Here is a 27,489-nt window from a genome sequence, read left to right as displayed (position 1 = left end):
AATCCATTTAACATACCTACCAAGACAGAATGTCAATGTAATTGTATCTTTTCTCATTTTTTAAAAATAAAAGTATATATAGATTTCACACAAGCGTCTTTGCCCTAACTTTAAAATATACTTTGTATATAATTCAGAATTTTTGGTAATGGAGATTTTTAGATTTATAACTGTCTGAATGTTTTTATTTTCAGAAAGAAAGAATCTCTCTCAATATACCTCAGAAACAAAGATGTCTCCATCAAGTTTATACTCCCAGCAAGTGCTATGCTCTTCAATACCTTTATCAAAAAATGTACACAGTGTTTTCAGTGCCTTCTGCACAGAAGAGAACATTGAACAAAGTATTTCATATCTTGATCAGGTAATGTGTTTTTTGTAAGAAGTAAGAGCATGTTATATACCGGAAAATATCAAAGCTACAAGAAGTGTTTGTCAAACCCGAGTGTGTCGTTACTCGGGGACCAAGACTTAGCCGTGCAGGTGAGCCCTGGGCTGACACAGGTTAGCCGCTGTGGTAGCAGCCGGCACCCTCCGTCCCAGGCTCCTACACTCAGAGCCCAACCCCGTCTCATCGATGAGAAACCTGGATAACTTAGGCCAGACTGTAGTGACATCTCGCTCTGCCAGTGGGCTTACAGTGGTGGCCACACCTAGGGGCGTGGCTCCAGGTGCACACATGACCCACGATAAGGAAGCTGAGCGGCTGGCTCGTGTGAGGGAGTGAAGTAGGAGGCTAGACTCCTGGGTCTGACTCCAGGCTGGCCATGGGCCCAGATGAAGGCGGGTTTAAATTTTGAGTCCACAAAACTAAAGATAAATGACAAACATTTATTAGGGAAGAGCTTACACAAACAACAGTAAGTAATCACCGAGGTCTTCCTGCCCCAGAAGATGCAGCCTCCACCCTTTGATGCTCTCAGCACAACCCAGGAGAGCGAGCGAGCGAGCGAGCCAGCCCCTCCCTGTGGCCACCACCACAAGGCCACTGGCACAGCCAGATGCCGCTACACCAGGACATGGGTAATTGTTCAGCAAAGAATGTAAAGTTGTGTAAGTGTCCGTTCTCTGAATACTTAATAATGATCTAGGAATGGTTTTTCATTTCCTCTTTTTTCTTTTTCACTAAGTTGTCTGTTAATCTACTAAAAAAAATGAACTTACATAGTGAAAGCTTCCGGTGACAAGTTAGCAGCTGTGTACATTGTGTACTAAATGTTTTTAAATATGTGTCCATTGTGGAATGGCTCTGAAGAGCACACAGTGAGATTTGTGTGTCAGGGTGACTGCAGGTCCAGCCTGCAGTGAGAGTCAACACTGTTGCTAGCTTATCACCAGGCAGTGCAGTAGCGCATTCTGTAGTGCCGAACTGTCCTTTGACCAACATCTTCCCAGAGATAACCGGCCGGCCGCTAAGAAACCGTTCTCTCCTCTCAGGAACTGACTACCTTCGGTTTTCCTTCCTTATATGAAGAGTCCAAGAGTAAAGAGACGAAGAGAGAATTAAATATAGTTGCTGTCTTAAACTGTATGAATGAGCTGCTTGTACTTCAGCGGAAGAACCTTCTGGCCCAGGAAAGCGTGGAGACGCAGAACCTGAAGCTAGGCAGTGACATGGACCACCTGCAGAGCTGCTACACCAAACTTAAGGTACAAGTTGTTCATCTCCTGCCTCAGCACTCTGCCACAGGGCACGGTGCCACAGGTGGCCTGCGCTTCAGAGGAGATCCGGGGCTGTGTTTCAAATGTTGTGACTAACTGTGATTTCCAGTCACTTGCACGGGTCGTTGGCTCAGCCTTTCGCTGTCTGTGCTGAAGGCCTTGATGGTCTGGTCTAGGGCCTTCTGAAGCTGTAACAAGTTAGGAGATACTTTGGGTCTGGGGAGAGTCGGGTGGGTTCTCTCACCTCCTCCAATCTTGCTTCTTGACAAAGTTAGTGCTTCATAACATGTTGATTCCAAGAATATTCCCGAGGCGTATATACCAGAGCAGAGCTCAGGGACGGAGCAGGCCACACAGCAGCTGACAGCAAGGAGTGCTTCCCCCTCCCCCCGCCTGCAGGGGAGACGGGAGTCCCTGTGCTTCTTATAACCCTTCCCAGACAAAGGGCTTGCCACCTTAGCGTGCAGTGTTGTTGCTGGTTTCTGGTTGCTTTCTTTTCTCCTTCATAAAAAGCTTCCCTGTGTGTTTTTGTAAGAAATATAATCCCCTGAGAAAGGAGGGGCAAGTGTTTGAATCATGGTATAGGACAGACTTACATTATAGTTGTGTATTATTAAGAGCATAAGCCATAGAACCCATTTTCCTCAATACCTGATAGAAGGCCCTGCTTACGAACACAAAGCTTCGTGTGAGTGCGTGTGTGTGTGTGTGTGTGTGTGCACACGTGTGTGTGTGTGTGTGTGCGTGTGTGTGTATGTGTGTGTGTGTGAGCATGCCCTCGGCAATGGCTTCCTTGTGCTTTTCTATCTGCGGGTCCTTGGCCCTCTTCTGTATATCTTCTTGCTACCCCACCCGTCTAAAACAGATAAGAAAAGCGAAAGAACCTTGACTGTGGGCTCCGAGGAGAATATTTGCAGGGTAGTAGCGCATGCTGTAAAGTGCTTGTGGTTTGCACTGCCCCGTTTGTGAACGCCGAGCACAATTGGAGACGCCCTAGAGAAGTGTCACCTATCCTCCGTGGCATGTACTCCTTTTAGCCCATCACTGCCATGTGTCCTGTCTGTCCTCAGACCAGGCGCAGTAACGCCACCGTCTCTCTCAACAGTGCTTTTAGCTTCTTGTACATCCTGTTTGCCTGAAGGACAGGAGAGTGAGTACCCCGTGTGTGTGGACTAGCTGGGGAGCCTGGGGTGGAGAAGGAATTAGTGCTCTCTAGAGCTGTGAGTGCCACATTGATCCAGGTTCTCTTCTCGGGACCTGGATGCTAATGAGACTGATCAGAACCTATAAACCTTGAAGGCAGTGTTCTTGTAGCTGCGTGTCATTGGCCAAGTGCCATGTGAGTAGTTAGTGCCCAGCTGCACAGTGGTGCAGGCTAAGTTGGAGTGACTGTGGAAGGCCTTTCAGGAATGAACTAGAACTACCCACAACAGGTTGTTCTATGAGGATGTCTTTTAACTTGAATTTGACCTGGGTCAGATCTGTTACTTGACTTAGCCGAGGACAGAAATTTGTGAGGTTTCTAGATCTAAAGTGATTAATTCATCAGGTACTAGAAAAAAGAAAATCCAGTGTCTGCTCATGAGTTTTCTGACTAATGGAGTCTAATACGTGAGGCCACAGCTCCAATTATTTCAGTCACACACACACGCGCGCCCACATGTCACGTTTTCCGTAGCCATCTGTCTGTTGGTGCATCTAGACTGGTCCCGTAGCTTAGCTGCAGTGAGCAGCACTGTGTTAACGGGGAGTGCTTCAGACTAGACCCGGGAGTGTACAGGATTGTACGGTATTTCTGCTTCAGTTTCTCGAGGGACCTCCACCGTGACCTCCTTAGTGTCAGCCTCGGCTCGCCAGTGCATAGTCCTCTCTTTGCCGGCGTCCTTGCCAGCATTTGGAGTCGCTTATTTATAGCCTTGATGGTAGTGGCTGTTCTGCAATCTCACTGTAGTTTTATGCATTTCCTGTAGGGCTAAAGATGTTGGACACTTTTTATATACTTACTGGCTATTTGTCGTTCTTTGGAGAATGCCTAGTCCAAACTGTTTGTTCATTTTTTGATATTTAGTATTTTAAGTTCTTTTTATAGATAATAAATATTAGTCCCTGCCAGACCTGTAGTTAGCAGAGATTTTCTCCCATTGTTTCCCTGCACTGACTGCTTCCTTTGGTGACTCTGTGATGTCACTTGTCCATTCATGAGGTCAGTTTCTGTGTCATTGGAGTCCTTTTCATCCAATCCTTGCTAAGCCTCTGTCTGAAATACTTTCTCTGCTGTTTGCTCTGGCGGCTTCAGAGTTTGCGGTCTTACGCTAAGGTCCTGCATGTATTTGGAGTGCATGTTTGCGGAGGATGGACGAGGACTGCTCCACTTCCCAGCACAGCTGTTGAGGAGCCTGTTCATTCTCTGGTGTATCTTTCGTACCATGGTCATAAACGAGGGGCCTTTGTGGGTTTCCTCTGGGTCCTGTGCTGTGCTCCATGGCTGTCAAGTCTGTTTCCATGGCAGTGAAGTGCTGGTTTTCATCACTGTGGCTGTGCTGTATAATTTGGAATCAGGTTTTATGGCACCTTAAGCTGTGTTCTTTGTGTTTATGATTTATGTATGTTTTCCGCATGTGATTGCTCTGTCTGCTTGGGCCTTTGTGCTTCTCTGTGAAGTTTAGTTTTGTTTTGTTTTTATAATTTCTCAGAGTTCAGACTTGAACTTGTGCCGTGTGAAGGATAGTGCTCCTAGTCTCTTCACATTCAATGGCACTTATTGTTTCCTAAAGCCAAGAGCCCTGCAGAGGGAAGCATCACTGTAGATGAGGGCCTTCTGAAGTGTGTTCTCAGAGTGTGAAAGCCTCAAGAGAATCCTGGGAACTCAGTGGCAGCAGCACCGAGGAAGAGCCTTTGAGAGCATGTTGCCATTCTTGTCTCTAAATAGAAAAAAAGGGAATTTAAATGAGCCATGTGGTTTTATCTATTGAATTTGGTAGTAATTGCTGTAAGTAAATATTCATGTGCTGCTGAAGTTGTGTGTGATCTCTGTCACAGCTCTTCTGAGGACTTTGTGAGCCCTTCAGTTTTAGTCAAGCGTCATGTTTTATGTTCCAGGAACAACTGGAGGCCTCAAGGCGAGAGATGATTGGACTTCAGGAGAGAGACAGGCAGCTACAGTGCAAAAACAGGAATTTGCATCAGCTCCTAAAGAATGAAAAAGATGAGGTGAGCTTTCTGTTACCTTGCATGAGGTGAACTATTGGTTTGTAGAATTTGAGGTGTGACATAGTGGCCACTTTGCTTTTTATAAAGAACTGTGTGTTCTGTGTCACACTAGCGTAGTGGGTGGATACTCCTGGGCCCGTCCTAGGACATGAGCCACAGCTGGGAGCAGACAGAGCCTCCTGCCATCCTTCCGCCCTCGCGGCTTTTTCTCGGGCACAGGAGAGCTCAAGGCACCCGTCGTCTGCCCGGCACTGGCGCAGGTGCAGGGCTCCACACCTGTCTCCTAGCACCAACGCCTCACCCCAGCCCGTGTCCCTGACAGTGAAGGCTCTCCCTGGCTCTCGCTGGCTGACCCGGGCCGTGCACATCAAAGCTAGGCGAGTGCCCTGCCACTGAACTGTCCCCCTTCCTCCTCTCTTGTGTGATCTTAAATGTTACCGTTTTTTCATAAAGCAAAGAATTAACCTGATTAAATGGCCACAGTGTGGAACACTTGCCTAGGATGCACAAAGCTGTGCCGACTCATTAAAAAGATCCCTTGTAACTCAAAATGCTCTGATTGTAGCCTCTGCTTGGTAGGCACCTAGACCTTGTCTTCAGCTGCTTTGACAGCATGTGATGACATGAACTCTAGTGTCAGCGCATCGGAAGGCGTTATTTATAATGCATTTCAGAACAAGCCCTTAGGTTTTCCTCGTTCTGTGTCTTGACCCCGTCCATATAACAGCTATAAGAATATTATTATCAGGGTTTTGTTCTTTAACTCAGAGGCTTGGAAGGGAGTTTATTTCTATTTTCTTTCTTGTATGTGTGTATGGGTGTTTTACCTCCATGTCTGTACCACGTACATGGCTGGTGCCTTGGGAGGCCAGAAGATTGGACCCCATGGACTGGAGTCACAGGTGTTTGTGAGCCGCCTTGTGGGCACAGAGACTGAAGCCGGGTCCTCTGTAAGAGCAGCAAGTTTCTTAACCACTGAACCATCTCTCCAACCTGATAATCTAGTTCTTAAAAAGCCCATGAACAGATAGACTTCTTTTTACACTATTAATTAGTATTTAATAGTGAACAATGACTATCTAACCAAGGTCACTGCATAGGCAATTGTGATATGATATGTTGATTACATTTAGTTTGAAATTTGTCTTTGGTATGGAGTAAGCTAAAACACCACTCCATGGCTGGGCTTGAGCCGGCTCTAAAGAACAAAGTATACTTCCTGTCGGGACCTGCCCGATTGGAGCCTGGTAGCATAGGCCTAAAACCCAGCTGCTAAGGGGCTGGGCAGGAAAAAGAATCAAGTCCAGCCTGGACAGCCTCCAGGTAAAAAGGGTCTGGGGGTGTGGCTCAGCAGTAGGCGCTAGCCTACTGTGTGCAGGTGGGCGGTCTCAGAAGAGCAGCACCTGACCTAGGCTCCCAGCGGTGGCTGCTCAGAGACAAGACGGCTTGCTGGCAGCTGCGTGCCTCTGGGAATTGCTGTGTTCACTTAGTGTTTTTAACGGGCTTCCCCTGGCGAGACGTGAAAACTCAGCACGTGGGAAGATGGACGCTAGGACTGGTTTTACCCTTTGAATTGATGGATTTCAGTGGGTTTATGAATACTCGTTTGATAGAAAGTATTTTGTGTTTCAGGTACAAAAATTACAAAATATCATAGCCAGTCGGGCTACTCAGTATAATCATGATATGAAGAGAAAAGAACGTGAATACAATAAACTAAAGGAGCGTCTGCACCAGCTTGTTATGAACAAGAAGGATAAGAGAATAGGTATGCTGCTTCTGAGCATGAGCGGTGTGCCTGCGCTGCTGCGCCCATGAGCGTGAGGGAGCGAAGCGCTGTCACACGCTCACAGGTTGCCTTTAGGATTCAGGTATTTCCATAGAAAGTGGAAACTGAGACAGCCGGGTTGTGGAGGAAAAAAACTGGGTCGTTTAGTTTGCACCACTAGTCACATGTTGGCTTAGTTATTTTTCTGTTGCTATAAGACTAAGTGACCAAGGCAACTTCGGGGAGAGTTTATTGGGCTTGCAGTTTCAGATAGTGGCCCACGACTGTCATAGCAGGGAGCATCGTGCTAGAGCGCCGCTAAGAGCTTGAGACAGACTATGAGGCAGGAAGAGCCCACGCCCACCCTAGTGACACACCTCTTCCAACAAGGCCACGCCTCCTAACCCTTCCCAAACAGTTCCACCAGCTGGGGACCAAGGACTCAAACACAAGAGCCCCTGGGGACCTTCTCATTCCGACCACCTCACATGTGTGTGTCTAACATGATGGGTATGGAGTTGAAAAATAAGCCCGCGACGCTGACCTCCATAAAGAACTGGAAATGGGAAGCGGCACCTTGGTTTCTGAGTGTCAGAGAAGAGCATCTCAGAGTTAGCTTTGTAAATGGCGGCAGCAGCAACAGTGCAGCCTGGGGTGGATAGCCGTTTCTTGTCCCAAACCCAATCAGAAAAGATGGATTTTATCTTACTAGTTCAAAATCAGAATAACTTTTTTCTTATGGAAGTGAGTCTGCTGTATCTAGGGCAGACAGACATTAGTGCTGTCAAGTTTTCGCTCCTGTGAGGATGACAACAGTTACGTGGTTAGTAGGGCAGGAAAGGCCTTCTCTGTAATGCCCAAACAGTGAGGAAGTTTAGCGCGCTTCTCTGCTATCACAGGGACAGGCAGATGTGGCTGAGTTCTGGGAAAACTGTGCTAGACACTGTGTTCTCTGTGTGAGTACATCCCTGTGTCCGTAAGTAGCATCATGGACCAGACACTGTGTTCTCTGTGTGAGTACATCCCTGTGTCCGTAAGTAGCATCATGGACCAGACACTGTGTTCTCTGTGTGAGTACATCCCTGTGTCCGTAAGTAGCATCATGGACCAGACACTGTGTTCTCTGTGTGAGTACATCCCTGTGTCCGTAAGTAGCATCATGGACCAGACACTGTGTTCTCTGTGTGAGTACATCCATGTATCCGTAAGTAGCATCATGGACCAGACACTGTGCTCCCCCTGTGAGTACATCGCTGTGTCCTTAAAAACTGGAATGTGTTTCTCTCCTTCCCCCTGGCCAGGGAAAAAGTAAGCTTAGCAACTGGAGGAGCTTGCCAAACCCCAGGGTATTCGAAGGGTCCTGACCTGTGTTCCAGGTCAGCTCCAGCCAGCCCCTCGTGTGTCTCACAGGTGGTAGGGTTTTAAGCACATGGCAGAGACTGATTATGTTTTGTGCTTACATTGTAGCCATGGACGTTTTAAATTATGTGGGTCGAGCTGATGGAAAACGAGGCTCGTGGAGGACTGATAAAACAGAAGCCAGGTACAGCCATGTGACCTGCAATGTAGCCTGGTTTCTCTGGCCATGTGTTCTCACACGCGTGGTTTCTCCCCCAGGAATGAAGAGGAAATGTACAAAGTTCTGCTGAGTGACTATGAGTGCCGCCAGAAGCAGATCCTAACGGAGAACGCCGAGCTGAAGAAGGTCCTGCAGCAGATGAAGAAGGAGATGATTTCTCTTCTCTCTCCCCAGAAGAAGAAACCCAGGGAAAGAGCAGAGGACGGCGCAGGCACTGCTGTAAGTATTCCTCTCCAGCCCCAGCCCAGCGGCGAACCCACACCATGCAGACCCACGTACTCTGTGAGGGCATTGCTCTGCCACCTGTAGTCACTGACAGCTGGAAACCGCCCCCGCGCATCTCCAGGCACATGCCGGAAGTCACCTGCAGATGACCATCTAGTACTTCATGAGCATCATCTCGTTCAGATTTCTCCTGGAGGATTATAATGTTTAAAATGTTACAACAATCTGACTATACTTAATTATACCCATCTTAGATATGAGCAAACTGAGGCACAGTAGATGCTAGCACAGTGTACACGCAGGAATAGGATTGAATTTGCGTCTGCACTCAAGCACCATGCCATATGTGTTGGTCTTCACCCATGTTGTCTCTTTGGAGCTAAAGAAACATTCAGTCCATGCCTTTATTGAAGCTCATTGTGTTCTGAGTCTTGAAAAGACAAAGCTAAGATTTCGACAGTTCCCTCAGGAAGCACCTTGGGAAGTTGGAGACACGTAGAGAGATGGTTACCACATGCGCCAAGTGTGGCAGTTGTTCACTGCTCAGTGAAGACGTCACAAGAGAGTGACTGTGGAGCGGCTTCTTCCAGAATGAGTAGATGCTCTCAAGGTAGAAAACACGGGGAAGCCTGCTTGAATCTAAGTTCCAGCCTTGAACTTCAGCTCCCGGTGGTTAAAATTGGAAGATGGCAGTTTGATGTCGGGTCTGTCAATTGCCAAAGTACATTTTGTAAGCCTGTGTTCAAGGACTGCTTATTTCGTGGGCTCTTAATTGGCCATCTCACCTCCCTTATTACTTATCACACAGGACACAATCCTTCGTGTCCCCAAGCGGATGCCTGGAACTGTAGATAGTACCAAAGCAAGTCCTTTGTGTCCCATTCTCCCTGTGTATGAGGAAGTCTGATTTCCAAGCCAGGTACAATGAGATTCATGTCAGCATGGAATAACAGTATGTGGCCATCCATTGGTGCCTTTACCATCTGCCTGGCTGGTCAGGGTTACCAGCAGGTTTTTAGTCGGGGTGTAGCACCCGATGAGTCCATCCTGCTCCACAGGCCGCAGCTTTAAGTTGACCTGATGCTGCAGGTAGGAGGTTCCAAATTGGATCTCCTGAGACGGCTCGATTCCCATCGAGCCGCCAGAAATATTACATAAACTTACTTTCAAATTGTGCAGACAAGGTACATTTGAAATAGAGTTCATGTTTAGGCTTGTATCATATCTCTAATACACACACATGTGCAGACAGACAGACATACAGAAGAGAGAGATACTGTAAAATCCCAAAGTATCTTAAATCCCAAGTGCTCAAGCCCCAAGTCTCTGGTGAGGAATGCTTTGTCTGTAGTCTAAGAGACTTTAAAATGGGTTACAGGCCTATAGCCCCTGGAGACCAGTGATGGCAAGACCTGTCGTCACTGAGCCATCCGCTAAGTCTTAATTGCCTGCCCACTCAGATGGAGCTGACGTCACAGCGTCTCCTTAGACGGTGCTGTTACCCAGTGCTGACGTCACTGTGACGGGGGTGGGGGGTTCTAATAATTCTTCTTTCTTTTTAACCTTTTGCCGCCTTTCTCCTGAGAGGTATTTTTCATAGTCAAGTATTTTGGCCTTCCTGGAAATTAGTAACAAATAAGGACTATTTTATGTAGATACATGTTTGGCTTAACACATCCCATGTTGTTTTCTGTGGTAACTTAACCACCATTGGTACATTTTCCTATAATTTCATGTTCCGGTACAACAGAAGGAAAAACATGTCAGCCATAAAATGATAGGAGAACTGGGGTTAACCGTTCGACTCAGTTGATAATTTCCAAAGGATACTTGTTGCAGCAGTCTTAACTCAGAGACAGATTGAGCAGTCTCGGCCCTGACTGTCTTCTGTGTGACACTGAAGCTGCCTCTGACCTGAGTTTCTGTTTTGCACAGTTTGAAGAGTAAATGTGTGACAGCATCCAACACAGCATCGCACAGACAGCAGCTGTCTCTCCTCAGACAGCTCTGTCAGAGTCCACTGAATTTGGGAGTTTCTGTCTTCAGTGTGTTTTTATAAGACAGATATTGGCTAATGGGGGAGAGCTTGCATCAGCCCGAAATGGCTGCCTGGGTGTAATGCCATCATAAGTTACTGGTCTTTCCCTCGTTCTCCCTGGGCTGTAGGTTATCTCTGATATTGAAGATGATGCTGGAGAGCTGAGCAGAGAGAGCGTGTGGGGCCTCTCCTGTGACACTGTGAGAGAACAACTTACAAACAGCATCAGGAAGCAGTGGAGGATCTTGAAAAGTCACGTGGAAGCCCTTGATAACCAAGGTAACCACTCGTCCTGTGCACGCCAAGTGGGCGTGATGGAAGCCACTGCTGTCCAGTCGCAGGGACTGCGGGGCTCTGGGCTCGGCTGCTGCTCTGAGTGTCCGGTCCTGCCTGGTTTGCCCCTGGCTTTGCACTCACTGAGAGAGATGCACCTGGCTCCCGAACAAGTGTCAGAGAGCAGTGTCGCTCACACTGACGTCCCCAGGCAGCTCGGTAGCGAACTGAACAACTTGTAACTCGAGCACGAAGGCGAGCCCTCGTATGTGTATTAAAGTCTGCATGCTTCTAAATCAGGAAAGTCAAATTTTGTGATTTTTAAGGTTTATTTTTATCATTTTAATTATGTTTGTGTGTCTGCAAAGGGGCATATCGTGTGAATGTAGGTTTCTGTGGAGGTCAGGGGCATTGGCTCCCCAGAGCTGAAGTTATATATAGTTATGATACCCCAACATGGGTGCTGGAAATGAACCTGGACCCCTACAGGAACAAGTGCACTTTTAACCTCTGCCATTTCCTGAAGTTACTTAAATTTATTGGAGTTTTCAAAACTGAATTTTAGTACCAATGCTGTAGGTGGTGAAGGGCACAGCACGGCTCTTACAGTTGCACCCTAACTTGCATGACATGGACTCATTTCATCATCGCTGTTACTGAGCAGCGTGCCTGGACTCTGGTTTTGTAGACTCTAATGTGAGAGCACACGGTTACTAGTCTCTTTCAATCACCATCAAAAACAGTCTGTAAAGTTGTCGTCTTTGTTGGCATTTTCTGTGGCTGAGCCCGTAGCTCTTGAAGACCGAGCAGCAAGAACCAGAGGCACAGGGAGGTTACTAATAATCTTCTCATGATAGTCTTGAATAAATGTGATTTATAAGTTAAATGTTGGCAACAAAGCTTATATGTAAATCCCATTAGTCCTAAAAGTGTGTAACTGTATAGTAGTTAGAACTTGGGTTTCTTTTGCTTTAAAACATTTAATTTTGTAACAAATTTAGAAAATGTAGACTGTAAGAAGAAAATAACTTCCTTTTACAAAACCTGTGAAAGCCCAGAAAGGGAAAAGTTGTGAGCCTTTTATTTTAAATGTCTGTTCATGACCAGCATAAGCAGACGGTGGCTTTAGAATCTGTGCCCAGTTTCTGACTGTTCTCATCAGTGTTTCTATTGCTTTGGTAAACACCGTGACCAGAAGCAACTTGGGAGGAAAGGGTTGATTTTGCCGTGTACCTCACAGACCCTCTTGAAAGGAAGTCAGGGCAGAAGCTGAGGCAGAGGCCATGGAGGAGTGCTGCACATTGGCTTGCTCCTCACGGCTTCCTTTAACCTGCTTTCTAAAGCTCAAGACCACCTTCCCAGTGGTGGCGCCATCATACTGAGCTGGGCCTCCCTCCGGGACAGCCAGGGCTACACAGAAAAACCCTGTCTCCAAAAACAAACAAAAACAAATGATTACTGAAGAAAATGCCTCACAAGCTTGTCTGTGGACGCATTTTCTCAGTTGAGGGCCCTCTTCTGAGATGATCCTAGCTAGAGTTAGGCTGACAGCACACTAACCAGCACACTGGGATTGTGTCAGTTTCAAAGGTCCACTTAGAAGGCCTCAGTGATGAGGATGTCATCTCACGACAAGACCATGAACAAGAGACTGAAAAACTGGAGTTGGAGATCCAGCAGTGTAAAGAAATGATCCGAGCGCAGCAGCAACTCTTGCAGGTAAACGGGAATGGCCTCAGGATGTCCTGAACCTGCTAGATTTTGCTCCTGTGTCTCCCGAGGTCTGTGGAGTTGACTCCCTGTTGGTAGAGTCACCCGCACCAGCAGCCAATGAGCCGCAGCCTTGTTCACCTGGCCCCTGCTTTGCCAAGGGAAGTAGACTTGGGAAAGCAGGTTCTCACTGGCTCGTGGTGCTTCCTCGTGTATGTCCGAGCTCAGCCCATCTTCCCCGCGTCCACTTGAGTGTGCATGAGTGAGCTGTGCGGGCTTCCTGACTTACTGTGTTTAAAACTTACAGCAGCAGCTGGCCACCACGTGTGACGATGACACCACCTCACTGCTGCGAGACTGTTACTTGCTGGAAGAAAAGGAACGCCTTCAAGAGGAGTGGTCCCTTTTTAAAGAGCAAAAGAAGAATTTTGAGAGAGAAAGACGAAGCTTTACAGAAGCTGCCATCCGCTTGGGGCTGGAGGTGAGCTCCACAGTTTTGCTGCCCCGGGCGTGGGGGTGTGGGCGAGTGCTTCCTGATCCCATTTGCCTCTGCTGTCCATTTCACTGGAAGTGTCACACTAACCACTTACTACCCTAGATGGCTGCTCAGGTATGGGCTTAAACCAATAAAAGTCTTTATTATCCAGCCAGTGACTACACTGTGTGTTTGGGATCTCAGCCTTCCCCAGGCTGAGCTGTTAAGCACAAAAACCAAAACTGAAGAGTTGACACACTTCAGTTAACAAGAGCAGTTAGCCAGAAGCAGAAGTACAGAAGCCAGAAAGCAAGGTCAGTCCATTTAGAGACTTTCCGAGAACTGTAGCTTTGATGGACTAGGCCTTTGTTTCAGTTTGGCTGGAGCTGCTGTCTGCGTGCTGAGATTCATGGCTTGAGTGGACTTACATCATGGAGTCAGTTGTGCTAAGGCCTGGGGACCTGCTACATTACAAGTAACTGGAAATTGGCGGGGAGAGGCTGGCTGGGCGTGTGGATGGTCTTGTGTTAGATACTCAGTTCCTTTTCCCACTTTCAATACATGTGCAGTCAGAAAATAGTACCACCAGCATCCTTGTTTAACGGAAAAGAAAACACAGTAAAGGACTCTGTATCCCGTCCTCGCAGAGGATTGTATACCAGTTGGTGGTTTGGAGTTCTGCATCATACATGTCCACAGTTTGCATTCTGATAGCAGTGCTTTGCCTCCATAGTGCCCTTTCAGAAACTGAAGACACAGTGTCCCCAAACTGTCTTAAAACTCCACCTATACAAAATATTATGGGGTGACACAGCGTCCCCTTTATCTCCAATATCATCCCTTAGGAATAACCACTGATTTTTAAAAATGTCTATTGGAAGCTAGGTATGATACTCGCTGCTTTTGCAGAGGACTGGCTGGCTTCCTACACACCATGTGTAACTCCACTTCCGGGGGAGCCTCCATTGGGTTCCATGGATACCAGCTACACATGTGGTATACATACATGATACACATAAAGTAAAAATTAAATCTTTAAAATGGTTAACATGCTGTATGTTAAAGTTAAAATTCTCAAAAAAAATTACCAGTGGACTTTTTTTTTGTTTTATTTTGATTATTTTGGAGCAGTCTCTCCTTGTGTCCTGTGCTGGTCTAGAATTTGCTGTGTAAAACTGACCTTGAATGATTAAGGCGTGTGCCGCTGTGTCGAGCAGAATCCTGTGTTCGCTTTCCCCCACCTCTTTTGCTTGCCCTCCTCTTTGCAGCTTTATGGTACTGTTCCCATTGTCCAGTGCTGCCACATGTATACCCTGCCCTGTGTCATAAAATACCTACACATACCGCCATTCATCTAAAGTTGGGGCCTAAAGATTGAAAGCCAGAAGCAAATGTTGATCCTATGGTTATGTGATCTTACTCAATCCATAAACAAATAATGAATTGAACACATGATCAATGGGGGTAGAGTTCAGGGCCTCATCGTTCAAGGCTCTCCTCCTGCTGCTGAGCTAGTCTTGGCCCTGAAAATACAGCGAAACTTTACCTGCCCGAGAAGCAGATCACTCTCACATAAATCCCTGCCGGGGAAGCCGTGTCACTCACAGAAACCCGTGTTTATGTTGTAATCTGCCAAGTCAGACTGAGGCTCTGCTCCCACTGCTCACGTTAATCCTTCTCTTGCCTCTCATTTTAAGAAGAAACACAGCATAGTGACAACCATTCTATTAAGAGAAGCTTTTTCTTTGAGAGAAGCCTTCCCGCCCGCCTGGTTCTAGAGCCGCATCAGTCCCAAATAAACACACAGGAGGCTATATTAATTATGAAGCTGTTGGCCTTGCTTGTCTCTTACTGGCTAGCTCTGCTTTAAGTAATTACCCCATAATTGTTAATCTAAGTATTTCTCTTACCGGAGAATAGTTCCGGGTTTCCTACCCCATGGCGGTTACATCTCGAACTCTCTTGTGTTTCTCCTTCCCAGAGTCCTCCTGGACTCCTAGTCCCTCCTATCTAGATTTCTATTGGCTCAACAGTATTTATTAACAAATGTACAGGACTTCCCCCATCACCATTCTGTGTGTTGGAATATCTAAAACTATGTTAGATTGCATCAGCAAAACCTGAAAGAATTAATTTCTGTTGCTGAGGGGAAACTAGATGACAATATAGCATGTGTTACTTTGTAGGTAATTTTGTGGAGCACCCACCCCTATGCCCTTCTGTGGAAGTTATGGAACTTTTGTAGTTCCTAATTTCGCCAGGATCCATGGTAGTTTTTTCCATCCTGAAGAGTCTAATGTCTTCAGTAAATGACCCTTCAGAGACTGTTTCTTCTGCTTGTTCCCCATGTTTGGCTTCTCCATGCTGTCAGATGTGGCTGACATTGGGTTCTTAGTTCTGGATAAGCTTGGATCACCAAACTGTCTTCAGGGTCAGTTTTAGTATTTTGTAATTTTCCTGTTCTTTGTACCCTATTATCGTTGTTGTGCATGTATTTAAGAATCTGGTGACATGTGACAGTATTTTCAGAACTCTTGAAACATTGTCTGCGGTCAGTTTATCATCTTGGCCCTTTCCCTCTTCTGCCATTGGTTCTCTTTGCTGTCTGGTGATACTTGGTTTCACGTTCCCGTTTATGAGAGAGATTCCGCCCTGGTTATTTTAAGGGCTAACACCGATTTCCTCCACAATTGTAAAGTTCCTTTCATCAGTAGTTGTCTTCCTCAGGCCACAAACTTGTCGTGTGTCCTTCCAGCCATCTGAGAGTGCCTGCTTGCAGATACAGGCACAGTGACAGATCAGACAGATGAGTCACAGCTGACCAGCAGAGGAGATGCTTGGTATGATGTGGGTCTGCCCTCTGGTGACGCGGTGGCAGTGGCTGTGGCAGATTGCTGGAGGACGAAAGACATGCCTGATGCAGTCAGAAGTCTGCTTCCAAAGCCGGGCGCTGGTGGCGCACGCCTTTAATCCCAGCACTCGGGAGGCAGAGGCAGGCGGATCTCTGTGAGTTCAAGACCAGTCTGGTCTACAGAGGGAGTTCCAGGACAGCCTCCAAAACAGTACAGAGAAAAGAGAAACCCTGTCTCAAACAAACAAAAAGGAAATCCGTTTCCAGGCGACTGACTTAGGAAGGAAGCAGGGTATTTTTCTGCTAGCAGTCTTATGGTTGTGTGTTGTGTTCAAAATCCTGCTAATGCTCTGATCATGCAGTGAGTGAAATCTGTGATTTACTATTATTTAAATTACTAAAATTATGGTTTATGTAGGAGGGTATTGTACCTGGATGCATGTCTCTGTGTTGCACGGTCTGTGCCTGGTGTCCTCAGAGGCCACAGGAGGGTCTCGCATCCTCTGGAGCTGGTGTTACTGATGGTTGTGAGCCACCATGTAAGTGCTGGGAATTGAACCCAGGTCCTCTGTAAGAGCAACAAGTGCTCTTAAATATTGCACCATCTCTTCAGCCCCCAAATTTTATTTTTTCAATATAACTTTCTCAAGCGTCTTTTAAGTTTCTAGGTGACCATTTCATACAAGCAATGTACAGGTGACCAGAGAGGAAGCAGCTGGAGAAGTTATGGGAAATGACAGTGGAGTAATTGCTGGTTCTTTGTTTTGTTACTCTAGAGAAAGGCATTCGAAGAAGAAAGAGCCAGCTGGTTAAAGCAGCAGTTTTTAAACATGACGGCCTTTGACCACCAGAACTCAGAAAATGTGAAACTTTTCAGTGCCTTCTCAGGAAGTAAGTGCTCACAAGCTGTCGGATCTGATTGTGCACCAGCCTAGTGCAGAGGAGAGCTGCAGCCTCACTGTGTGCAGGCTGACCGCAGTGCAGAGGGGAGCTGTAGCCTCACTGTGTGCAGGCTGACCTCTGTGCAGAGGGGAGCTGCGTGCAACCTCACACCACAGGCTGACCTCTGTGCAGAGGGAGCTGTGTGCAACCTCACGCCGCAGGCTGACCTCAGTGCATAGGGGAGCTGCAGCTCTGTGCAGAGGGGAGCTGCAGCCTCACTGTGTGCAGAATGAACACTCTGGCTGCTAGGACTTCATCGATGAAACATCGTTTTCTATTTTTAATCTCTGTGTGTTCAGATGCTGGCAGTCAAACCCAGAATCCAACCCATAATAGGATACAACTCAATAAGGAACTGTCCCTCTGGTCCCAAAATCAACTTAGTGGCTTATTTACTGAAGTCATAGTGGATTCATAGGAGGACCTTGTACGTAAAAACTAATTTTGTGAGAGTATAATAATGCCATGTTTTTGAAGATTCATGATTTTAGGTGTTGACCATTTTTAAGCTAGATTCTTCTGTTTGTAGAAAATGTAACAGAGACGTCAGTTAACTTGATCTTTCTCAAATCCTTCTCCAAACTGCAGTGGTTAACCCTGGTGGGCTGTCTTCACTGTGTCTGGTGTTTCACCATGTGTCCTGCTCTTTCCCTTATCTAAAAACCAGGTTCTGATCCAGACAATCTCATAGCGCACTCGCGACCGCGGCAAAAGAAGCCACACAGTGTGGCTAACGGGGCACCAACTTCCACATCAAAGCTGACGAAGTCTCTTCCTGCTTCACCTTCTACTTCAGACATTTGCCAGACACGCCCCTGTGTGTCTGAACACAGGTATTGTTTTTAAATGACTTCTCATACTGAATGGCTAACATTGCGCTGCTTAGGAACAGTTGTTACACATGGTATTTGTACAGTAGAAGCTCTGGAGAGAAATGGGATTCTGTGTGTGCAGAGATGCCCAGTGTGGGGGGCTGTGTGCTAGGTAATGAAGTCTAGTGGGGAACAAGGGAGGATCTGGCTCGTTTCACATTAAAGTCAGGGCTGCATAGTGAGTCCCTGCCTTAAACCCTGAGGGACAGGGACACCACATTTCAGGAATCACTTAAAAATCTCACTACTGTAATTGTATTAAAGAATGCCATCTTGATAGTTTTCCAGAGTTCTTTGGTGTGCCATTGCACTGGTATTGAAAGGCAAAGGGCCAATCAAGCCTTTTCTCAGGGTGATAAAGAAGTTCCTTATACATATCATTGTATAAAACATTTAATCTGTATTTTTAGGTAGTAATCTTCTGAGAGCCACAGAGCAAATACTAGGAGGAGGGGGAAGAAAAACATGACCTTTAAAAAACTAGTGCTCCTCTCTCCTGTGGAGACAGCGTGGAGTCCTCACTGTGGAAACTAGTGCTCCTCTCCTGTGGAGACAGAGTGGAGTCCTCACTGTGGAAACTAGTGCTCCTCTCCTGTGGAGACAGAGTGGTGTCCACACTGTAATCCGTGAACGCAGCCAGCAAATCATTAACTGGTGGTTAAATCTGCTCCGTGAGGATCTTGCTGCTCAGTCTGTACCTGATGTGGGTAGAAGGGATTCTCAGATAGAGGCAGTTCTAAGCGTGCCCTCTCACTTTCCAAGACGTGTTGTTTGTTAGCACAGACACGGAGCAGCCAGACTTGAGGTGTTGAGGGTCATCTGCTCTTAGCTGTTAAGATTTGCCTTATTTTCAGGAGTTCACCCAATGTGCTGACTCTAACTCCTGAGGAAACCAAGCCACATGAGGTTGGAAGAGAATGTGCGACTCAGAAGTGGAGTGTGGTGTCGAGACCCGGCTCGCGGGAAGGCTGCTACGGTGGCTGCTCTTCCACCTACACCAATTCTCACCTGGAAAGAGACGACTTACCTTAGATGCAGAGACTGCGGTGTTCTCACTCAAATGTGCATCCGAGGTCACATCTGAGTTAAACAGGGTGTATCATAAAGTCGGTCATCTAATTTAAGATGGTCTGGGTTGTTTGTCCGGACTTCCCGTCTTCCCCAAAGAGCTGCAGTGTAAGCTATTGAAAAGGATGCAAAAGCTTTGGGTGTGTGTTAGTGACAGAAGCAGCTGGCTCTGTGACTAGAGGGATGTGTGGTGTTTGGATGGGACAGAGGCACGGGTGGGCTTCCTCCTCCAGGTATTGAAAATAGCACTTTTAGGGGACTGATTATTGTAAACATTAAATTTTTGTCCCAGTATGGTTGGCATTGGAAGTTTAGCCTTTACTTGAATGTATACTGTAGATTTTTAACAAAGCAAGTTCTATATTTATTATGTTTAGTGTGATTTTGGGATTACCTCTTTCATATGTTTTACATAAAGTGAAATTTATGTATGTTCTGTACATAGAGATATACATGATTATGTTGAGAGGCTTTAAGGTTTAAAAATTTCACACAGTGCTTGAGTGTAGTATTTCATGCCAATAAAATGTTTTCAGTGGCATTGTGTTTACAGATGCGTTAGGACAACTGCCACATGACATTTAAGATTTTATTTTAAGCCATCTGGGCAATAGAAACTCAAAGCCACTCCATGAAAGCTAAGTTGAGATAACTAGAACTACTAACATTACATTTTTGAGATTTTTAAAGCATTATATTTTATTTTATATATGTGAATGTTATAATTTCTAAGAGGAATATTGATTATGGAGTAATGGGGGAAAGACAAAAAGAGTATCTTTGAATAACAATATAAGAGCATTGGTTTAAGATATTTGGATGATAAAGGATATTTAAGATAGCTGGATGGTGATATTTTCCTTACCAAATGGGTACCAGTATAGTAATAGCTGTACCAGCCAGGGCTTTATATCATTGCCAATAATTTTGTAATTAAAAAATTTTCAACTAGATACTACTACTAAAGAAATAAGACAATGTGAAACATTGACTTTTATAATTGAGATATGACATTCTGGACACTCTTGTGTCATTTCGTTTTCAGAACAATCTTAGGCTCTTTTGTCTCCAATGTTTCTGCTGCATGTTTCTTCATGAGAAGTATGTTCCTATTGATAGTAATGACAATAATAATAATTGTAGAGGAGGCCCAGGCTTCTCTTGGATGGATTTTCATCCAAAAGCTTTTAAGTGCCTCCCTGCTTGTTTGTCTCTGCACACAGAAGCCTACACAAGTCCTTGCTCCACAATGCAGCTTAGGCTCGTCTGCCTTTCCCTCTCCTTGCCCCTGTTGTGGCTGTTGCATTAAATTCATCATGCTACCAAAAGAAAACTTGTGTCGTTCATTGACGGCGTGACTGTGGGGTCATGCAGCAGCGGCCATTTGTCTGGCTGGCGCTGGTAAGACGCAGGACCTGATGAGGCATTGCTGTGAAGTAAGCGTCCTCTTGGTAGCAGCCGTGCCCGTAGTTCCAGGAGCTGGCTTGTGAGGGTGAGTCGCACAGTCACTTCTTTACTCTTTAAAGTCACTGCTATAGTCCAGAGCAGCCAGCCAGCTGGGATAATTACCTTGCTGCTGCAGAAAGGCAATCAAAGTGTGGAAGTAGTTACTGGTTATTTCTGCCCCACAGGGGTCTGTCTCCATGACAGCCTTTGTAGGCTACAACCCGTGCTGCTTTTCATCATAACTGTGCTGTATTCCATAGGAGGGTTCTCTGGAAAGGAACACCTGATTTTTTGGCGGGGGTGGTGTCCAGGCTGAATTGTCAGACTGGAAAGAATTCCTTGAGACGTTAGGGTGCGAAGGAAACCATAGAAGCCAGATCCCCTTGCTATCTGCCAAAAGCTGTGTATCTTCCTAGCTCTCTTGTCTTGCTGCCCATTCCAATTCTAAAATGATCCCCAATCACCCAGACTTCCCAGAGGGTTGGGTGGTACTGTGTTGCAAAGCACGAATTGATGGGATTCTGCCTCTCTAGTGCAGGCATTTGCTGTATGCAAGAAACACAGCCATGCTGGTGTCATGGCTCAATCGATACTGTCAGTGTCTCTGCTCAGAAGCCTCCTGGTAATCTTCCTGCTTTCTTGTTTATCAACATGGAAATCTAAAACTTTGTAACTCGAGTTGGTTTTTACATACTTGACAAACCCACTTTGAATTTTCAAAACTTAAGAATGGCCCTGAAAACTTGATAGTTTCCTACTCTTAAGTAACTGTTAGTTAAAATAATTAGAAACTTAATAGAAAAATCAGTAACAGGAGGAAACCATGGCTAAGATTCAATAAAGGAGTATTTTCTTACAGAAGCAAATATTAAATGACTCTGGTTTACAGGACTATCCACAGCAAGTTGTTTGCCTCATTCATTATATAAATGAAATGCAGGATGTTGTTTGGTTCCTATCCTAGCTAAGTAGGATTGTCCAAAACTTTGTGATCACCTGATTTTTGTGGGGAACATGTTCTATGCTGCATGTTGAGGAGAGTGCCTGAAATCCAATTTTAACCTCCCTTGTAGGAGGTCCATCTGGAAGGCCTCGGGACCCCAGGGGTGGCCTCTGAAGTGGGAGTTTGGAGCACTGTAGGTTAGCAGCCCTCTGATTACCTGCTGTAAACGTTCTTAGAATGACATACACCGATGTAGAGCATGCTCTTGGGTTGAATCTTGGTTCTTTAGTAAGTACCCTTTGCCCTATGTTCGTGTTTTGTCTTCCCCTCAGTAAACAGGGGCAGAGGACCTGCTGTTATGTTGGGTTTTGTCATGTAGACCCCGAGGATCAGAGGGGGGTATACTCACCCCGCCACTGTCACTGAGAATCCCTGAGTTGAATGCCAGCTGCAAAACTACATCGTTCGTCACACATCTGGGCTGTTCCAGGTCCGCTCGTCCATTTCATAACAGCAGCAGTCCTGCTGGCCTTTCCTGTGGGGTACACTATTGAATTCATGCATTCGTTTGCAGGGCTTGTTTTTCACGAGTGTTGATATGCAAAGCAGCTAAGACTTCATCCCCACTGGGGGAAATGGATCACCATCCCACAGAAACCAAGCAGAGATGAGAGCCCGTGGTGAGATCATGACGTGGGTGATTTCAGTCTTTTTTCCTAAAGTGAGTGTTTGGTGATTTTGTTTTTTTTCTCCTGGGAGCTGAATGTAAATTAGAATGGAATGGACTATTGATTAAATGATTTGATCTAAAACCACCAATTGACTAGTTTTATTTTTGTGAATTCTTGGGAATAGCAGTGTTTGCCTGTTTAAAATTTTGGAATATCTTTGTCAAGTGTACCCATTAACAGATAGCAGCATAATATGTGTTGGGAAGTTGTAAATATTGCTGGGTTGAATTAAGCAGCACATTTCTTCATTGGAAGAAGGGACAGTAACAGTGGCCTTAGTTCTAAAGCTCTGCCCACCGAGACGGCCAGTTTTCTGTTTCTAATGTCTGGGCTTGATTCTTAGCAGAGTTTTAGGGTAGAAGAGATCGCACTCCGCATAGTAAAAGTTACACAACATAATCCAAAGGGCTCTGATTCCTGTGAGTCCTGTGTATCTCAGCCAGCCCCATCTTCCCCTTGAAAGACCCCCCAGAGTGGGGAGACCCTCACTCAAGTCTCGGGATAAGCCAACACCCCAATAATTCAAGAGAGACCATTCTTGCTGCAAGCACACGAGGTTTATTCGGGGAACCAGTGCACTGGGGCCTAGCTCATAACCCTCGAAGGGGCAGAGGAGTTCAACCCCTAGTAACTGCAGTCGGGGGTTTTTAAAAGGGAAAAACCGAATCGGGGAGTTAGGCAAACATCATAAAGGATGAGGAAGCTAAATGATAGCTTATGTCTTAACAGGAAGGTTATAGGTTATCTCAAGCAAGCATTCTGTGGGCATTATACAGTTAAACACTGAGCAGGAATGTGGTGAGGTAGTTCCTGGATCAGGGAGGGTTATCTTTTAGGTTTATCTTGAGGTCTCTGGTTTCTCAGGAGAGGGCAGAAGGGCAAGTCACTCTGTGATGGGCTAGTCACTAGGGGTCTAGAAATGTTGAGTTGGGGTCTCTCCCCTCAGTGAAGGACAACTGTGGTCCCAGCACTGTCAGATGAGAAAGTAGCCTGGCGGAAGGTGAGCCGCGCTCCTGAGGTCCAGACCTGAGAGGCTAGCCCTTCCCGACAGCCCTGACATCTGCTGCGGAATGGCGCGGACACCGGTATTTCATCTCTCAGTGATGACAAAAGCACGGTTCTGCACTGAATTTACTAGTAACAGTGGGAACTTCAAATAGTCTGTCTTTGGAAGAAGCATTTACCTTAACACTGGTATGTAAAATCTTTTTCATGATAGATTTTAAGATGTTCAAATGATATTTGACCCATTTAATTATTAAAATACGGTGTACAGAACACATTTTGTTTGGGAACTGTCATAGACGTTTGAGAGAATATTAACACCCTTCTCGTAAGACTTAACAAGCCCACGTTAAGCGATAGGCCAAGGACAGATTGTGAGAGTGAGCCCGAATGCTAAGCATCTCTCCAGCTCCCCCGTCTCCCGCTGACGCAGTTCCTGACCTTTTTTTTTTTTTTTTTTAATAGTTCTGGCCGCTGTAGCACAACCCGGCATATCTACCTGGCATGCGTGTAGTTTGGCATGCAGGTCCACAGCCACGCAGCAATGTTGGTGACAGTTCTCCACCAGCAGCCTGCGTGGTGACTCCTTCTGGCCCTGTGAAAGAGCCCGCCTGGAAGATGTGAGCTCCCAGTTCATTCCCACCGTAATTTCCCCGTTTTCCGCACTCAGAGCATGTGCCCACAGTGTCTTTAGCAAGAGCGCCTTCCCATCTAATTCTGACATAAAACCCAAACAGCAGGAGCAATAGTTTTTATTGTTTGTGGGGCCCCGGGGCTCCCCCCTGCCAACAACTCTCGAGAGCCACTGCAACCATTCATAGAAATCTTATTGGAATGCCTTGCTGGATGGTTAAAGGTTGCGGTCTGCCGTATCCTAGCAACCATCTAGGACCAGCAATATGGAAACTCCCGCCCCTCCCAGCAGGCTTCCTGCTCTCCACCCACCCTTTTCAGGAGACTTGTCTCTGGACCTGGAGGACTGACCTCATCTAAAAGCTGTCTGTAAACCGGATGCCAGACTCATCATTAGCTTGACCCTTGGCACAGATCCCTGCTGAGAAGACTCATACTAGGAGCTCTGCTATAGGACCCTGCTGCTGCATACTAAGCCTTGTGATAGGAGCGTGCCTATCACACGTGAGGGTTTGTCCCCAGGCTCCCCAATCCTATATATGCCTTACACTCCGGAATAAAGTTGAGCTGACTCTTTGAAATCTGTGTCCCGGAGGCCTGTCTCTGTTCATGCTCGTGGGCCTTGTGCAAAGCTTTCTGGCATGCTTCTGTCTCTTTCCCCACAGGCCGAGAGGGAAAGGCCCCACACTCCTCTAGTTTGGTGTTTTACCTTTACAGACACTCTTTACATGTTGGTCTATGTCACTGGGAGCCACCAAAGCCTTTCCTGCTTTATAAAGGTCTTGTCCCACCAGAGGACTCAGCAAAGCCACCAAAGTTGCTTACCAATCTCTAGGTCCTTGTTAATTCAACTGTGTGTATAGTCATATATGGTTATGATATTTTTATTGATTATTTGGGGATTTCACCTAAAGCACCCAGATTACTCTTCCTAGTCCTCCCAGGTCCACCCTTGTGGCATCCCCCTCCCTCCCCAAAAAAGATCTTTAAAAAGGGGCGGAAACAGGTCCAGTCTGTGTTGACTTTATAGTCACTGGGGCATGGTCAGACTCCCTGTGTCCTTCCCTACCCCCACCAGTAGACTCTATGTGGAGAACTACACTTTAGGGACGCTTATCTCAGTTTTTAAGGCTCTCTTCAGTGACTTCCTGTCTAGGTTGTTAATGGGGTTGCATGTCTCACTACCCCTTGCAGAAACCATGCAACTGCTGTCTTAACACAAAGGCACATTAGCATGCACCACTCACAAAAGGACAACTATAAAAATTTCCTCCATGGGGGCTAGAGGCATGGCTCAGGGTTAAGAGCACTGGCTGCTCCTCCGGAGGTCTGAGTTCAATTCCAGCAACTACATTGCAGCTCACAACCATCTGTCATGAGATCTGGTGCCCTCTTCTGGTGTGTGTGTGTGTGTGTGTGTGTGTGTGTGTGTGTGTGTGTGTGTGTGTGTGTGTGTGTGCTCTCGTGCATACATAATAAATCTTTAAAAAAGATTTCCTCCATGGATGCTTCCCCCTCAGGCCGCTCAACCTCAACTGTATGCCTTGCTACCCATAGCCAAGACCATACACTCACCCCCCCCATTCATCTTTGGATCTGTCATGTCCCTCTTTTTGGGTTTCTGACCTTGGGGATTTTCCACCATGCCTGCCTTTGGTATTTAAGGCTCTGCCCTTGTAATAATAAACGCCATTCTCCTTGTAAGAATGAGCCACAGTCTTTGTCTTCATTTTACATCCTTAGCCCTTTGCCTCGGATCGTTGCAAAGTATGGTAGCACCATAGCCGCAAACACATCAGCAGCTGGCTACTTCTTTCAACCTTGGTGAGCTCATTTCTGTGAAACTTGTTCTGTGAAACTTATTTCCTTCTTTTTTCCAAGAAATACTACCTGATGCCATCAAGCGGGCAGAGCTGTCTTCTCCAATGTCACCACTGCAGTTAGGAGTGGGAAAGGGGTACTCTGCTCACAGTCGGGCCTCCTCCAGACTCCTGCATGGTGACTGCGTTCCCATTGCCTCAGGTGCAAACTGGTCGTTCTCCCTGAACACAATGGAGCGTCAGCAAGGGGGTAACAGTCCCTTGGCACTCATCATTGAGGGTGAATACAGTGTATCTCTCGCTCTGACTGAATGTTAAGTTCAGTGAGGAATGTGTGCCTCTGACTGACAGGCGGTAAACACAAAGAGCACCTTCCTACAGCAGTGTTGGCGTATAGGTTTTCACGTCTGTCTTTTAAGCATCTCAATGGAGACCTGGATGCATCGTCAGTGGGAGATCTCTCTCCCTCTCCTGTCCAGGCAGGGAGAGTGCCGGCAGAAAAGCAACACCACTGCCGGGCCTGGTCAGCTTTGCTTCTCAGCTGTGGCTATGGCTTGGATGTGGTTTCTACTCACAGAGGGTCTTTTCTTTTAGAGGCTCGGTGCTCATTATGATGGTGTAGATAGTGGGCCTCTTCAGGGGAGCCTGAGGCCATGGGAAGCATGCCGTTGGTTGGAAGGGTTCATGGCTGTTGGTTTTGCCTCCCCCAATCTTCTCTGGTAATGATTGCCATGCCACTAAAAGCCATCGATGGGTATTCTGTTTGCAGATTGTCAGCCTGTTTTCCGAGCCTCTGGCCCTGAAGTACACGCAAGGCACCGTCTTCACATGCAGGATGGACTGGTTCAAGTAAGATGCAGTTTTACAGGATTTTCCTGAGACAAGTTAAACAAGATCAGTGCATTAGTAAAAGGGGAATGGAAGGGCTTTAAACAGACAGAGGTTTTACTGACTGTGAATTTATTACGAGCCCACAGGAATGTGACAGGCACAAAGGCACATCAGCTCGTAAGAGTACCTACCAGTTCTGCTGTAGGTGCAGAGGCCCTTCCCAGGCTGGAGTGTCTGGAAGTACCAGTACCATACACGCTGTCCTTAGAGGTCATTGAAAAGCACTCAGAGTGGGATGATGACAGTCAGGAAACTGTTAGGTCATGGACTGGAGAAGCAGGTTGATATAGCTAGAGGAGGAAAGGAGTTGGGAGCCAGGGGAGGAAATGTTGGCTGTTTGTATTCAAATAGTGAAGATTCCCCGCCCCCACATAAGAGAGATCACCATTTCTAGCAAGTTCCCAAGATACAGGGCTAGGAACAATAAGACAATTTTTAACCAAAGGTCAAGAAACTGTCTGCAATTATTAATTTTCTTTAAAAAGGTTGTGTTGCTTCGTAAAATGGCAAGCATATTCTGAAAGAGCCAAGCAAAAAAGCTAAGCTAAAAACATTTTTTTTGAGACAGGCTCTCACTATGTAGCCCTGGCACTCCTGGAACTTAACTATATGGACCAGGCTGTCCTCAAACTCACAGAGATCTGTCTGTCCCAGCTTTCCCAGTGCTGGTATCAATGACGTGTCACAGTTCCCAGCTTTGAAACTTCTATCTTATGGAAAGAAAGATGGGTGTAACATCAACACCCAATGTTCAAAAATGGCCCTGGAGATTCTAGACACTCTCCTGACCTGTGCCTCTGACTTGATGTCAGTCTGAAGATGTCACCCTAAGGCTGGATGTTTCCTTTATCTCAGTAAGATGGACCGTAGGCTTACCTAACTTGAATTGAGATTACCATTGAAAATAGAGGTCCTATGGCCCTGGGATGCTGTGCAACTCTACCTGAGCAGACAGATTACTTGCTCAGAGCCAGGTGATAGGTTCTGAAGCAGCTTGAGTGCTGCACCTCCCTGATGGAAAATGGAGACTGCTTGGCATCATCGTGAAGATCACTGACTTGGAGCTCCGTTGTCCACATTGAAACCCTAGCCTCACCCTTACTATCACCAAGCTACAATCAACCCTTGAGGCACAAATCAGGCTTTAGACAGAAAAACACCCAAAACAAGAGTACCTGCTAAGGCAAGCTCAGGTCAAATCCCTGCTTCCCATTTGCCAACATCAGTTCCTTGGACCACCCACCTACAGTTTGGCTTTATTGTCTGTAACATAAGACTGGGAACCATGGCTGCTACTCTGACGTGAGGGTAAGGAGTCAGTGCATATCAGAGCAAAAGTAGCAGAGC

At 46.3% G+C, this 27,489-nt stretch overlaps 1 protein-coding gene and 1 long non-coding RNA gene across 5 annotated transcripts in view; both read left to right on the top strand.

Moving 5' to 3' along the window:
- Positions 1–21,877, top strand: part of LOC101842643 (SSX family member 2 interacting protein) — a 36,212-nt gene extending 14,335 nt beyond the window's left edge. For 3 of the 4 annotated variants that reach the window (XM_040751633.1, XM_040751636.1, XM_040751634.1), the window contains 12 exons: positions 195–364; positions 1,438–1,650; positions 4,762–4,872; positions 6,505–6,640; positions 8,108–8,183; positions 8,258–8,438; positions 10,611–10,761; positions 12,338–12,474; positions 12,773–12,946; positions 16,568–16,682; positions 17,401–17,566; positions 18,460–21,877. In XM_040751633.1, the coding sequence (XP_040607567.1) occupies positions 195–364; positions 1,438–1,650; positions 4,762–4,872; positions 6,505–6,640; positions 8,108–8,183; positions 8,258–8,438; positions 10,611–10,761; positions 12,338–12,474; positions 12,773–12,946; positions 16,568–16,682; positions 17,401–17,566; positions 18,460–18,637 (1,808 nt within the window). In that variant the 3' untranslated portion in view covers positions 18,638–21,877. The remainder of the gene's footprint in view (positions 1–194; positions 365–1,437; positions 1,651–4,761; positions 4,873–6,504; positions 6,641–8,107; positions 8,184–8,257; positions 8,439–10,610; positions 10,762–12,337; positions 12,475–12,772; positions 12,947–16,567; positions 16,683–17,400; positions 17,567–18,459) is intronic. The other variant, XM_040751635.1, reaches the window with a different exon arrangement.
- Positions 21,878–22,648: 771 nt separating this feature from the next.
- Positions 22,649–24,012, top strand: LOC121142295. Its single transcript, XR_005879273.1, has 2 exons — positions 22,649–22,987; positions 23,264–24,012. It is a non-coding gene; the product is annotated as an uncharacterized LOC121142295 (long non-coding RNA).
- The last annotated feature ends 3,477 nt before the right edge of the window (positions 24,013–27,489 follow it).

The sequence above is a fragment of the Mesocricetus auratus genome, unplaced genomic scaffold, assembly GCF_017639785.1.
Source record: "Mesocricetus auratus isolate SY011 unplaced genomic scaffold, BCM_Maur_2.0 Super-Scaffold_100009, whole genome shotgun sequence".
NCBI lineage: Eukaryota > Metazoa > Chordata > Mammalia > Rodentia > Cricetidae > Mesocricetus > Mesocricetus auratus.
Note: the sequence above shows the minus strand (reverse complement) of the source record. Positions and strands in the feature narration are given on the sequence as shown.